This window comes from Brachyistius frenatus, unplaced genomic scaffold, assembly GCF_029030835.1.
Source record: "Brachyistius frenatus isolate BFR_SWC_R1_liver_20210118 unplaced genomic scaffold, ASM2903083v1 Contig_3, whole genome shotgun sequence".
Taxonomy (NCBI): domain Eukaryota; kingdom Metazoa; phylum Chordata; class Actinopteri; family Embiotocidae; genus Brachyistius; species Brachyistius frenatus.
Window position 1 is genome coordinate 2,069,772 of NW_027210602.1, and position 14,750 is coordinate 2,084,521.

Sequence of the window (14,750 nt, forward strand, 5' to 3'; positions counted from 1 at the left end):
AATTTTGGTGTTTATCTTGAGCTGTTACACTTACAACAATATCCATTTGCAGTCCTGTTCAAAACTGTTAAAATTCACTGCACCTGTACACCAACTACAAACAGTAAAATGCTCCTAAAACATGAATGCACCAGCAGTTTTAACGTAATGATATATAATAATGTATCGGGCACAGTGGCCATTTTAGTCATTTCCCTACATTTCCCTGCACATACTGACATACTTTTATTTAAGTAGTACCTTTTTCAATGCAGGACTTTGAATGGAGATTTTTTTAGTACTGTTACTTAAGTACAGGATATGAATACTTCCTCCACCATTGCTTGTGTTACTGTGTACCATACATGTCACTGTCTGGTATATTACCCTAAAATAATAGATATTTTCAAAAACAAAAATTATAATCATTATTTTTAATTTAAGAAGAACAGCAGTACATGCACGCTTAATTGTATCTATACACTGTTACAGTGGGTACAGAAAAAAACACAAAAATGCCATCTGGTGGTGTTCAGCTATGTCACCAAATGTCAAAAAAGCAACAACGTATGATTAAAATGTGCAAATGAACAAAAATTATAAACAGAATCTTTCAAAATAACGTTATGTAAATGATGTATTTAAATAGAGAAATCTATTTAAGTCAGCATGCTAATCAGCAAGCCCCAATCTGCCCTCTCAAACATGAGAGGAAGAGGAAGTAGCATTTTGAAACATATCTTTAGAAACGGCTTTTAATACCAGTATTGGCCATGTAGTAATATATTATAAGGATACCTAATTGTACGACGTTACTGACAGTGTTAATATTTTAAATATCTGTTTGTGACAAACTCATCTAGCTATCTACCAAACTGAGACAATTTTATGCAGAAAAACAAACCCAGCATACCGACATTTTTTTGGACAAATCAGATCTTTATTGTAGCTAATAAGCGACACAAACTAGACTGAAAGTCATTCAAAATGGAATTGATATATAGTTTTGCTTCAGCGGTTTTATTGATAGTATGCTTTCACTAAAAAAAACAAAAAAAAATTAAGATAAGCGAGTTTAAATGCTTAACTTTTTTTTTTTTTTAATCAGTCCCTTCCTTGATCCGTACAATTTAATATTTTTAATATTATGAATTAAATATATAATGTAATCCTTTTTTCTTTTTTTTTCTTTTTTTTCAGTATTCGTCTTCCGCCTCTCAGAGATGTAGAAAAATCGCAGTAAAAGCCATATGGCACGCACACACACACACACACACACACACACACACGCACGCACACACGCACGCAGACCTGCACCCGTATGCTACAATCCCGTGAAAAAGGACGTCATCATGCTCTCCCCTCTCTCACATCATCCACAAGGCTTCATCATTGCGCGAAGTGCAATTTGCATAGTTTCATACAATAACGCGGTTTGTTTATTTCGTCGCAGCATATTAAACATCAGCGTTTAATATATTTTAAAGTACCAGAGGGTGAAGCTGTGGGTGGGGGTGGAGGGTGGGGTGGAGGGGGTGGATACAGGCAGTCACCACACAGCTGCAAGCTACCAGTAGCTTTAGCGCAGAGGAGCGCAGCGTAATCTGGCTCGCAGCGAAAGCTAAACCGCACAGCTGTTGACAAGGCAAAGCAGCTGCAGCTCCGCAGACTTCTTCCTCTCCGTCCGCATCCCGCTGGAGGAAAACCATGAACGAGCTGGTGAGGAGTTTGCCCTCCCCGACTCTCCCCGGGCTGCACCTCCCGTGTCCGGACACCTACAGAGGCTGGCTCTTTAAATGGACCAACTACCTGAAGGGCTACCAGCGGCGGTGGTTCGTCCTCAGTAACGGCCTGTTGTCTTATTACCGGTAACGCTGTGTTTATTTAACTAAAAAAATTAAAGTTAATAATAATTATATTTAGCAGCAGCATTGTTGGCAGAGGTGTTGATTTTTTTTTTTTTTTTTTTTTTTAACTGGGAAACTTTTTACTTAACCCGGCAGGAAGATGGAGTGACGACCAGGATGGTAGTTTTGGAAAAGAAAAGGAAAAAAAAAACTAAAATAACCTGAGTCATAACTACAAGGAGGAAAGAAATGGGAATAATTCATGTCCCCTAAACAATGCATACTCAAAAGATAACATGGATCGCATACAGCCTCTCGCTGTATTTTTAAGCATTTTTACGTTTGGATAACAGCCATAATTTTAGCTTTCTTTGATTTTAATTGATATAGCTTTATATCAATTAATTAGCTGACGTAATTAGCTAGTTTGAGCTAACAAATTGTCTTCCTTTTCAAAATGAAGTAGCACAGCATCAAACCCCTCAGTTAGTATTGTCTGAAACGGTGATAAATAATGGAGATGCAGGAGCATAAAAATAACCCACAAATGGGCCTGTTCATTGCTTCTGCATTAGTCATATAAAACACAGTTTACGCAGTAATAAAAAATAGAGATAGGTTATGACATCAAATGCTAAAGAAAATTGTAAGATAGATAGATAGATACTTTATTAATTTTAATTTTTTTTGGTTACAGCAGCATTTAAAGCAAAAAAAAATGACAGAATAAAAATAGAGGCAGTAAAAAAAAGTATTAAATATATATATATTTTTAAAAGCACATTATATACTAATAAAAATAGAATAATATTAAATTAAACTAAACAACAGTGCAACGGTGTTATTTATGTAGGATGGATTTGGCCGGAGGTGAACTGTTGTGCAGTCTTATTGCATTTTAAATAAAGTAGATGAAGTGCCATGTTCTCTTTTAACGTATCATTCACTCTTTCAATTTTCAGTATCTTACTTGTCATGTTTAGTGATAAAAAAAATCTGTTTCTTCTCTTTGGTTCTCATGTTACATGTCATCTGCAAAACAGCTGGATGCTTCCTTGCACAACCCCCCTCCCCCCTCCCCCCCTCCCCGCCCCCCCAAAAAATGCACGATGATTATGTATGAAATCAGTATGAAGCTACGATACAAATATCGTCCAAAGCCGGTCTCTTGAGTGATTTAACCTACAAATATTCCAGGGTCTCCAGAGAAAAAGCGTGTCACTCCATCACTGAGGCTTGTGTTTTTTGATTGACTTATATTGATGCTATTTTAACAGCAAAGTGCGTTGACATAATTTAAAACGCAGCTGCCCCATTTTGTAAATGGAGCACATTAACATGGAGCTGGGCAGGAAGGCTGTCGCACGCTACTGTTAACGCCGTTTATGTTGTTTTCCATCAGGACACAGGCGGAGATGGCCCACACGTGCCGTGGTACTATTCCCTTGGCAACAGCGCACATCGAGGTGGGCGACACCTGCCACATGGTGTTAACCAGCGGCGGCCGAAGCTACCACCTGAAGGCCACGTCTGACGGAGAGTGTCAGAGATGGGTGTCAGCCCTGCAGCAGGCCAAGGCCAATGCCACTCTGTTGATGCATCACTCGGGTGAGAAGGATGTGTCATACTCTGTGTGATCCGTATGTTTTCAACAGTATTTGCGGTGGACTGTCAGTGTTCAGAATTTTGATTCAGCTGGTTTCTGGCTTTACCTGTGTGTTGTGACTTTTCACACACAGTACTTCCCTAGACCAAACAAACAATATGACACTTTGTGAAGTTAAACTATCCAGTCTAATTAATGTCTATGTCTTTAGTGTTAGATCTGTTGTTTCTTTCTAAAAAAAAAAAAAAAATTTAAAACCTGCTGAATGTCCCTGAACCTGTAATTTAAAGGAACAACAAAAAAGAAAGTCTGAAGTAGTCAAACTAATTTGATCTCTAACATGAATACAGGCTCATGCAATCAAGACGCACTTACCTAAATGCATGTTATGCTGTGTACAGTATTTCTTTGTAGCCTTCAGTGTTGTGTAAACAACGGGACACAAGATGGCAGTGTTACTTAATATGTTCCTATAGTCTGTTGGGGCAAGTTCGGGTGTGATTAAAGGCAAAAAGCTGTATTTAATCATGTCAAATTAAACGACATCCGCTCTCATCAGGAGAATACTCTATTTTGTAACCTCTGGATCATATTGTGTACAATAATATAATATAAAATGTTTAATATGAGTGTAGGAGCCACTTTTCTATCCACTGTTGTCCAGCCGGTCTTGCTCTTTGTGAATGTTTTAAGATAAATCGCCAGGAGCAAAGATGTGCAGTGTTTTTTTTGTCCCCCCCCCCCCCTATCTCTCTCTCTTTTCTCTCTCCTTTGCACAAATGTGCATAAACACACAAGCAGCCGCCTCCTCCCTCCCACTCTGTCTCCTTTTTCCCTCTCTGTCTCCTTCAGTATGACGACAGCAGTGCTGAATGAAATGACCTTCCTTTAGACTCCGCCTCCTGTTCTGGTAGCAGGAGGGGTAAAAAAAAAAAAAAGAGAGAGAGAGAGAGAGAGAGAGAAGGAGGGTGTGAGGATTTTCATTGAAAATATTTTTCACCATACACTCTGTGGACAATAGGGAGACATGAGTGCAGCCTTTTCAGTGAGTGCCACCTTGTAAGTAACCTGTTATTTTCCTCATAGCAGAGTAAGAATTAAGATAGACACTGTGTGTTTGCGTGCGTGCTCACATCCATGTGTATTTGTAATGGTTGTTCATGTGCGCTGATGGAGTTCAGTAAGTTTGGCAATTTTGTATTTAATACAAACACAGGTGTTGCTTTTGGGAGATAACAAAATGAGTCACTGCAGAACAGAAGAATAGTTAACAGTCAGTTGAATATTTGCCTTATTTGTTTGCGTTCATCCTACATTTTGTCAGGATTATAAAATACAGCTGCCAGAGGAATCATAACTCAGAGATGTGTGCTTATAAGCACCCTTCAGTGCTGAGTAAAACATTTGCACCTGCCACATGTAAATCAGTGTTTTCCGTCGCTCTAACCATATTAGCATATGGAGACATGATGCGTGAGATGTTTCTGCTGTATGTACTGGGAGACGTACTGATAGTAAATACCAGATCATCTAGAAGACATCGGGGGCTTTAAGCGTACGGAAGCTTACTTACTCTCTAACTGAGCTTCCTCGCAGTTCAGAAATTGTGTTTACAGTGTTCTTACTGCACGTTTTTGTCTCGACTGTTTTCCTTTAATTATTTTATTATTTTATTATTTATAATCTGCATGTTAATGTCTTATGTCTGCTTCACACAGTTTGGAAACGCTCAGCTGATGTGTTTTCATGCGTGTGCGAGCAGAGGCGCAAATCCTCAGGTGTTCTGGTGAAGTGTGTGATGTGATTATAGATTATCATTGCATGGGGCTTTTAGTTACATGCTTAGTAACAGGGCAAATTAATTGGCTAAAAGTGGATTAGAACAGCAACAATTAGCAGAAGTCATCAGGCACTTATCTTGTCTTATCGGTCACATGACCACTGTAAGATTTAGGTTTGTCTGGAATAGGTATGAACCGGTATGTTATGGAAACAAATGTCAATCTTTCCAACAGCTGGGTGAAACTTTAACATGGTTGATGATTAAATCCAGATGGCTGTAGCGATGGAGGAAACAAACAGGAATAAGCATTCAGTTTATCACTCGTAAATGCTTTGTCTGTGTTGCAGAAGCTTACAGTTCATCCTCGGATTTATAACTCTGATTCACTCTTCCCACTCTGTGTCCATATCAATAGATGGTATCACCAGTGGGTGTGTTTTAATGATTCAACGATGAGTCACCAATCGGTCTCAGATTCTTCAGTGTCCTGAGTGGAAAACAGTCCATTAGTGCACAGACTAGACCAATACGCTTCTGCCCTGCATGTACATTATTATTCCACGGATGAGTAAAATGGATCTGCACTTTCACATAAACATGCCGGATGGCAGATGGCTCCAGATCTCAAATTCATAATCTAGTGCCTCAACACCTTGAGCACCAGAAGTGAAGTCAGATCTTTTTCTGCTGCCATATTTGGGTCGTGAAACCATTACAGATGCCTGAAGGATTTTTCACCCTCATTTTTTAAACTTTTTTTTTAATCTTCTCCTCCAGAGACTTTTTAATCCAGTTTGTCCTGATTGTTTTTATTTCTTTTCCCACCCTTAACCCGAGCGTAGTAGTTTGTCTCCGCGCTGGTACTCTTAGGCGATGCTACAGTGGCCTAGATTGAGCTTGAGTTTTGAGATTTCACACACAAGGTTTCTTTTAGCACAGAAGAGATGTTTTGACCCAGAAAAACATCATTACATAGGATGGCGGCGGGATTATTTGTGTTGACATTTATAAATGCCTATAAATGTAGGTCTTTTGGGGAAAAAAAACCCCAAAAAACTGCTGCCTTTTTCACTAAGAGGCTTTAATAGAGTGCAGTTTGCTCAATAATGCACTTCAACCCGCAGATTTTCTAGTAGATCCATTATTACAAACCCATATTGTGTGGACAAGCACCATTCAGAGGCCCAAATAGAAATATAGTGAACATGCCAAGGTTTTATAAAGTATCAAATATGTTAGATATCAAAGAAATCTACAGTTTCTATTTGATTTAAAAGTGCAAATTTGCTTTTGAAGACAAATAAGTGTGATTAGACACAGAACATGTTTTGCCTGACTTTCTGTATTTTCATTAAAATGTTAGTTTTTTTAATTGGCATACTGTGTCATCTTTAAGGCTTTGAATAAAGACTTTTAGAATGAATGCCATGAATTTTCTTTGTGATGCCCAGCCATCAGTCCAGTCTCTCTCCCTCCCAAAATCCCTCAGACTGATGGCTCAGCTCATGCCAGTAAGGGGTAGAGAGAGAGAACGAGAGGAGAAAAAGGGTAGTGCGTCATCTTTTTCTCCCTCTTCTTCTAAAAATAGCCTTGCCTCCTGATTGCACAGGCCCACGTTTCCAGGGCAACGGTGTTCATTCACAGCTTTACGATCTTGTACAGGAAGGCTTGTGGAGAATCAGGGTGGGAAGTGTTATTATCTTCCTCTCTCTGTTCCCCATTAACACTCTCTCAGCTCGTCTCAATTTAAATTTAAAATATCTTTCCCTGTCTGAGGAGAAATTCATTCTCCAGGTGCTGTTTACGACAGTTCGAGAAACGCCCACATTTTTCAGACTTAATAACCTGTAATTATACCCGAGCATGTCTGTGAAATGACTTCAATTGTGGTCTGGGTTTGTGTGTCTGTGTGAAGATGACTCAGGAGATGAAGCCCCTGTACCTCAGGAGGACCGTGCTCTAACCCAAGGGGTGCTCAAGAGTCTGGCCAGCAAGCTAGATGACCTGAGCACCTGTAATGAGCTGATCGGAAAGCACGGTGCCGCCCTCCAGCGCTCCCTCAGCGAACTCGAGGAACTGCGTGCATCCACTGACAGCACAGACAAAGTGAAAGCTGTTAATGAGCGAGCCACCCTCTTCCGTATCACCTCCAATGCTATGATCAACGTGAGTGTGCACAATTCCTTCCTCAGCCAGTATACGGCCAAAGTAAATGAGAGATTGGTCAGTCGCGAATGCCTCTTTTATTAAGGGCCTGCAGCTCGAAGCTGCTGCCTGCATTCTTTGATGTGTGTTGTGTTCACACCTCAGGCTTGTCGTGACTTTCTGGATGTGGCAGAATCTCAGAGTCGGAGGTGGCAAAAGGCCCTGCAGTATGAGAGAGAGCAGCGTCACCATCTGCAGGAGACCATTGAACAGTTAGCCAAACAGCACAACAGCTTAGAGAGAGCCTGGAGGGAGAATCCCGCCTCATATACAGGTGAGACATATCACTTTCTCTCCCAGACGTCGTCGTGGCTCCTGCACAGTATGTTGTAGGAAAGAGTCACAGAATAGCAATATGGACCTCTTCTGGCCAGTCGTAGTGGTGCATTTCTATTATATGCATGTCATTCAGACAGATATATAACAGACACACATTTTTCAGTTTCGTATGCATTCACATTGGGTTTTTTTTTAAAACTTTTTCTAAGCCATATTACATATTTTTACAATGGTTACAAAGTCTTCTTCAGTGTCCATTATTTGGCCACTTCCTGTATGGCAGCACAAGAGTATGTCCAACATATATAGATTTCAACTCTCCGCCTCGCCGTAGGTGTGGAGCGGTCTCAGCAGCGGGATGCGAGCGATGAGAATGACGACGCAGAGTTCTTCGATGCCATGGAGGACTCCCCAGCATTCATAACTGTGACTGCTACTGGCGAAATACAGCACAAGTGAGGGGCAGCATCTCTCTACGGTGATGTCAGAGCTGTGTGTGTTATATTTCGAGCTGTGTTTCAAATATGAAATATGTTGCTTTCTCTCAGGCGCTCAGGAAGTAATCAGAGTATGATGAGTGGAGGAGGGCCCAATGACTGGACTCACAACGAGAATGTATGTCACCAAGCACGTGTCTTATACACACATGAAATATCATCTTAACTGGCCCTTTTCTGTTGATGCGTTTTGGTTTTTACGTAAACTTTGTGTTTTGTTGTGGTTTTTTTTGGACAGGACACCTCAGGCACAAACCACATGCAGCTACGACGAACAAGGCGCAGCCGGATCCCGGACAAACCAAACTACTCTCTTAACCTGTGGAGCATCATGAAGAACTGTATTGGCAAAGACTTGTCTAAGATTCCCATGCCTGTAAATATCATTTCTACTCCCTACAAATCAGCTGAATTTAAATAAATGCCTATGCTGGATGAGGAATTCTCTGCACCTAAAAGTATTTTTTTACAATCCTAAATGTGTGACTGCAGGTGAACTTCAATGAGCCGCTGTCGATGCTTCAGCGTCTGACTGAGGATATGGAGTACAGTGAGCTCCTGGACCGGGCAGCCCGCTGCGACTCGTCCTTGGAGCAGATGTGCCTGGTGGCGGCCTTCTCGGTGTCCTCCTACTCCACCACAGTCCATCGTACCGCCAAGCCCTTCAACCCTCTGCTGGGGGAGACTTACGAGCTGGACCGGCTGGAGGAGTATGGCTATCGCTCCATCTGTGAGCAGGTAAGACAACAACATGTCCATCTTATTAAGTGTAATTCCTCACACATCTGTTATACACACAAAGAGATTAAATCTCCCCCCCCCCCCCATGGCAAAGACCAACTTATAACAGTGTGCTGACAACAGCTGATACCATTCGCTCTCAGGTCAGTCATCATCCACCAGCTGCTGCCCACCATGTGACGTCACAGCGAGGATGGACCCTGTGGCAGCATATCACTATTGATAGCAAGTTTCGTGGAAAATATATTTCTGTCATGCCATTAGGTAAGAAGCTCGGGAATTTGCTTTGAAAATCAGTGTTGGCATGAATACCACAAAATATGACCTATAATTTTCCTGAAAAATACACCCAAATATATGTGTGGTGTTTGTGTGTTTTCCTGTTTGCCGTAGGCAACATTCACCTGCAGTTCCACTCGAGTGGAAACCACTACGTGTGGAGCAAAGTGACGTCAACGGTGCACAACATTATTGTGGGGAAGCTTTGGATTGATCAGGTGTGTTAGTTTTATCAGTTCAGTGAAAAAAAAAGATGACCTGTCTGTGTACTTGCATATTCTTAGACTAGCAACAGAGTAAAAGGTGAAATTAACAATGGATAATTTAGACTTCAGAAGAAGAGACTTTACAAAGGGTCTCTCTCTCTCAAAACACTTCACAGGAAGGAAATTACTGTTTAGAAATACAAAATCTACAAAAAAGAAAATTTTATTTTTGTCAGTGAATAAGTGGATGTTTGGGTTACACTACTGAGGGAAGTAATCTTGATCACCATACACTTTTAAGTCCCATCTGTTTTTCTGGCTTCCTTCCTGTCTGGTTTGCTGTTGGCAGTCGGGCGACATCGACATTGTAAACAACACTACCAAGGATACCTGCCGCCTAAAATTCTCCCCCTACAGCTACTTCTCCAGAGAAGTTCCACGGAAAGTAAGTCTGTTCCACCTTTTCAATCAGTAAACACACAGCAAGCCTCTTTGTCTTAATTCATATCTTACAGTATTCACGCAGTTGTACGATTGCCAGAGGGCAAAGAAGCCTCCAAACACGCAAGCCTGTGCCAAGAATCTGCAACGCTGTTGGAGCTTCGCTCGAGTTGGAAAGAAATCTTATATCCTCTGTGCTTAGTGCTTTCAAGTATAGATAACCCTCTGAAGAATGTTTGTCACATCAGCACGTACCATCAAAGTTACTCACTCATCAGCTGATGAGAAACCTAGGAGAATATATAATGTATATAATCTTAAAACAAAAAGATATCTAAAAAAAAAAAAAAGAAAAATTCAGTTTGATATGGCGCAACAACATAAACAAAATATGAATGAACAAAGTACCTAGCTGTGAATAGTCATAGTGTGCATGTAACTGTGTGTCTGTAGGTGACGGGAGTGGTAGAGGACAGAGAGGGCGCGGCCAATTACATCCTGTCAGGAACCTGGGACGACAAGATGGAAAGTGCTAAAATAGTGGACAGCAGCCAAGGATGTGGCGGCTCTGAAGGCAAACAAAAGACAGTTTATCAGACTCTTCAGCCCAAACTTTTGTGGAAGAAATATCCTCTCCCGTATGTCGAACACATATAACACATTTCTACTTTCTCTCAAAGACCAGATGTGTCAATTCAGCCGGTCCATCCGTCCAGATTTCACTTTCCCCTCTGCCTGACCTTTCATCGTAATGAGTTGTCTCTCCTATCTTTCACTCTCCAGAGATAATGCCGAGAACATGCACTTTTTCTCCTCCTTGGCTCTGACCTTGAACGAGCTGGAAGAGGGCGTCCCGCCCACTGACAGCCGTATGCGGCCCGACCAGCGGCTAATGGAGGCAGGTCTGTGGGACGAAGCAAACGGAGAGAAGCAGCGTATCGAGGAGCATCAGAGACTGGAGAGGAAACGAAGGGAGGCACAAGCCAATCAGGCCCTGGAGGAGAGTAAGTACAAGGAAACCAAAAACAGGAACAATGAGGGCAGAGGTTCATCGGTCGTTCACGCAGATCAGGGGTCTCCAACCAGTAGCTCGCGAGCTTGCTTAAATATGTTTGTGTTGAGTATCAATTTGTTATTGTTCACGTAAAAGAAACTTATTCAGCTGGTTTGGTGGAGCTCAGCTATGTGAATAAATGTTAGTAGTACTCAGACACTGTTAAAGTTTGTTAAAAGTTGCTCTCAGAGGAAAAAAAAAGTTGGAGATCCCAGCTTTAGATAAATTGTGATTTGTACTTCAGTGCATGTCTTTGATCAAAAACAACAGCTAAACATAATTTTGCAGCTGATAACGAAACTTAAATCAAAAATGGAGGCAACTACTGGATGGAAAACTAATCTTTAGTTTATGTCAGAAGCTGACCGCAGATCTGGTAGTAACTACTGAAGGCGTTGTGCTAAGAAAGACATTGCGATTGATCCGAAAAAATAGTACTTGTTCAAGCCATGTCTTAAGAAAGCATGACTCTGTGTCATCAGGGCAAGACATTGAGGGTTACCAGCCACTGTGGTTTGAGAAGAGGACGGACGACAGAACAGGAGAAAGCACCTTCGTCTACAGAGGCGGCTACTGGGAGACCAAAGAAAGACAAGACTGGAGCCAGTGTCCTGAGATATTCTAGGACTAAATCTCCCTGAACACCGTGGCATCAGACAGGCTGGGTGATTCCTCGTGATCGTAAGGATACTCTGAATTTCAAGCACAAAAAAACTCCTGCTTCCACTTTGGAATTGACTTGCTTCTGCTCTATCTGTGTTTCCAGAATGCATGGCCTCGGTTTGTGTTCACGCTTCAACACTGTAGAAAACTAATTCATGAGAGCATATAGAGTTCTTATGTGAGTGTGTGTGTGTGTGTGTGTGTGTGTGTGTGTGTGTGTGTGTGTGTGTGTGTGTGTGTGTGTGTGTGTGTGTGTGTGTGTGTGTGCGCGTGTGTGTGCGCGTGAGTGTATGTGTGTGTGTGTGTGATTGCCATATGCTTTACAGAGAAATGATTTGTGCACTGAAACACACTTCATGGTCGTGCATATGGGGCACGGAGTACTGTGGATGTTTTGGTACAAGCACTGAATGTCTTGTCCTCAAAGCTGGAACAACTCGTTCTTCGCTGTGCTCTGGCAGAGACACCAAGCTTTTAAGAGAACTGTAGCGGGACGCAGCCTTTTTCTCTGCTTAAAGGCTTCCTCAGCAGAACTTCATTCATTCATTCTCCCCCCTCCTCCCCTGATTCTTGGGTATTTTTTTATTACACTATTTCTTAAAATTGCACAAATGTATCTGGAAGGATTTAAAGTTATTGTTAACTGGCCTCTAAAGAACAGTTACCACTCCATGAAAACCAAAGTAGATGTCAAATCTCTTTGGCTGAACAACTGACTGAAAACACAAAGTTGATTTACAGTTAATCTCTGCTTCTCCCATGATCCTGATATTGTGATTCCAGCTCTATTAAAGGTGCCCTCCACCGACGTTACATGTTCAAGTCAGTTCACTAGAATGAGGCAGCACTACGCACAATGTGAAAGCACTTGAACAATATCTTCACTGGCCCTGGAGGAGCTTTGTTTACTCGGACAAAAATGATTAAAGCAACATCACTTGAGTCATCTCAGCTGGGACTTTAAAAATTCAAAAGATTACTGAGTTGCATCACAGAAAATGTAGGATCCAGTATTTTTAGAGCTTGACCCACACCAGGGACTAAACGTTAGGCTACTGCTGCTTCTGCTGCATGTGTTCTGGACATTCTTTTTTAATTTTTGTTCTCATCAGAGTATACAGTAATAAGTGGAGGAGTCCACCCAGTAACAATACTGATTCACAGTCTTTCATAAAGCCCCCAAACTTTGTGAAAGTGCACTCATACATGAGGTATAAATATCTTCAACTATCTTGAGACTCGACCATTAGAGTTCCACTGAAGTATAAATCTGCTTAACCTGCAGGATTTTCTCCAGCTCGGGATTATATTGGTGCTTGATGGTAATTTTAGCCTTAATTATGTAATGAAGTAGTAAATCCCCAGTAACTACTACATCAAAAGATTTTATACAGATTAACGCAATCTGGCAGACTATTTTTTTCTTTTGATGGGACTTACAGATATACTTAGGGGGGAGTTTTGTAATATTTTACTCAGAATATCAGGGTTCATCATCTTGGTTAATAGCAAACTTGTTTCCCCTTAACTGTTAGAAATGGCTAACTCTATTTAGACATTTCTAGACTTGAAAAGTGTGACTTTATTTGCATATGTCAGCAATAACAAAAGCTGCAAAGTCATGTGAGAACAAAGTACTCTGAGGTCAGAGCACTGTTTTATGCATTCAAATGATTAGTAACAATATTCAACTAGATGACTGATAGTTATGTGAAAAAAAAAATCTTGATTTATTCACATCAGCCAAGGGCCAGAAAACATTCAAGGAACGGCTTAACACTCTACTTGATAAGCTTTTTTGTGTGCAAGCAAGCACTTGTGTACATTAGTAGTAAATACATAAATTGTATGACCAATAATTACCTGTTTATTTATAGCTTTCTGTGTATTATGACAAGGCATGATGCACATGGTTAGTTTTGGCCTGTATATAGCAAGAATATAATAGAGATAGAATCACCTCATTTATAATCACTGTTAAAAAAAAATACTGTTTCACATTACTTGAATATTTATATTCTGGTCAGTACTTATTCTCTATTTGTGTATTCATGATATTAAATGGAGTCAAGACCAGTCAATGAGATGTGGGATTAATTCAATCCTAAATATAAGTTTCTAAAATACACTGTATGATATAAATGATGCAAATAAGATGTTCAAATGAAGCACAATGTTACGTTTACTTGATTATACATGCTACATAGCTAGGGTTTCCATAGCAACACATAGCTATGCATGGTTTTAGAGTGCTTATGCCCTTCTGTAGTGAGAAGCCTCTTCACCTGGCTAATTGTTTGTGGTATTTATTAACTGAACCATGATGTGAACTCACCTTTTGTGCCCAATTACCTCAGAAATTTTAAATTTTTGAGCTCAAATAAAAAGATAAAGCTGCCACTGTGCTATTGTTTACTGTCAGACCTATGTTGTTCTAATCTGTTGTCTCACAAGGGACAGATGACGAAGAAGACGCAAAGACGCACAGACGCTGTCACAGGGCCCTCGTGGCCAACAATACATTTCTCTCAGGATGATGTATCTGGTCTGGGGGGCTGGGATCAGGTTGGACGCCAGCTGCTGTCATGAGTCCAAAATAACAGACGTGACACCCGAAACCTCACGTCAGACAACAAATTAAAGGCTTTCTAATCAGCTTCCTATTCACAGCACACTTCCTGTCTCGATGTACGAATGAATGAAGAAAAATCGAAGAATTGTTTAATTTGTTTGCCTTGACGAAACAATCAAAAGGTACATTTTCAGCATTTCCTCACAGTGACAAATTACACTGACACTTTCCCTTGAGCTCAACTGTCATTCATGCATAAACCACATCAGAGTTTTGATTTTGAAGTATTGATGAATGGATTTTAATAAAGTTGACCTCGTGCACTAAATCGATGTGATTAATAAACTGCACCTCCTAGTTCAGAAAAAAAACAAAAACATTTTCAATATATTACAATGTCTTGGTTTAGGGATGGGCAATATATCAATATTTTGTCAAATCATAATGAGACCTGTGAGAGACAAGATATTATCTTAGATTTTGGATATCATAACATGTCATAATTGTTGTCTTTTCCTTCACCCACTTAGTCGTCATATCAAAATAACGTATCATTATGTATCAAAAATCTCAATATATATGTATATATATTGAGATT

General features: G+C 40.5%; 1 protein-coding gene across 2 annotated transcripts; it reads left to right on the top strand.

The window, feature by feature from the left end:
- Positions 1-1,527: 1,527 nt before the first annotated feature.
- On the top strand, positions 1,528-14,480 carry osbp2a (oxysterol binding protein 2a). Of its 2 annotated transcripts, XR_011311069.1 has the most exons (15): positions 1,528-1,847; positions 3,229-3,434; positions 7,131-7,381; positions 7,526-7,694; positions 8,034-8,154; positions 8,248-8,314; positions 8,435-8,572; positions 8,689-8,934; positions 9,081-9,201; positions 9,331-9,434; positions 9,772-9,867; positions 10,317-10,501; positions 10,647-10,867; positions 11,400-11,598; positions 14,035-14,480. XR_011311069.1 is itself a non-coding variant. In XM_069702502.1 (14 exons), exons 1-14 carry the CDS (start codon positions 1,687-1,689, stop codon positions 11,540-11,542), a joined length of 2,229 nt encoding a protein of 742 aa, XP_069558603.1. In that variant the 5' UTR covers positions 1,528-1,686; the 3' UTR covers positions 11,543-14,480. The 2 variants fall into 2 exon arrangements, 1 of the variants encoding a protein (XP_069558603.1); XM_069702502.1 differs by having other exon boundaries at positions 11,400-14,480.
- The last annotated feature ends 270 nt before the right edge of the window (positions 14,481-14,750 follow it).

What these genes read in the sequence shown, in the direction of transcription:
- osbp2a (XM_069702502.1), top strand. Translation starts at nt 1,687, where the DNA reads ATGAACGAGCTGGTGAGGAGTTTGCCCTCCCCGACTCTCCCCGGGCTG. An exon ending in ATCGCTCCATCTGTGAGCAG is followed by an intron (nt 8,935 to 9,080) that starts GTAAGACAACAA and finishes ATTCGCTCTCAG; the next exon opens with GTCAGTCATCATCCACCAGC. An exon ending in TATTTCTGTCATGCCATTAG is followed by an intron (nt 9,202 to 9,330) that starts GTAAGAAGCTCG and finishes TGTTTGCCGTAG; the next exon opens with GCAACATTCACCTGCAGTTC.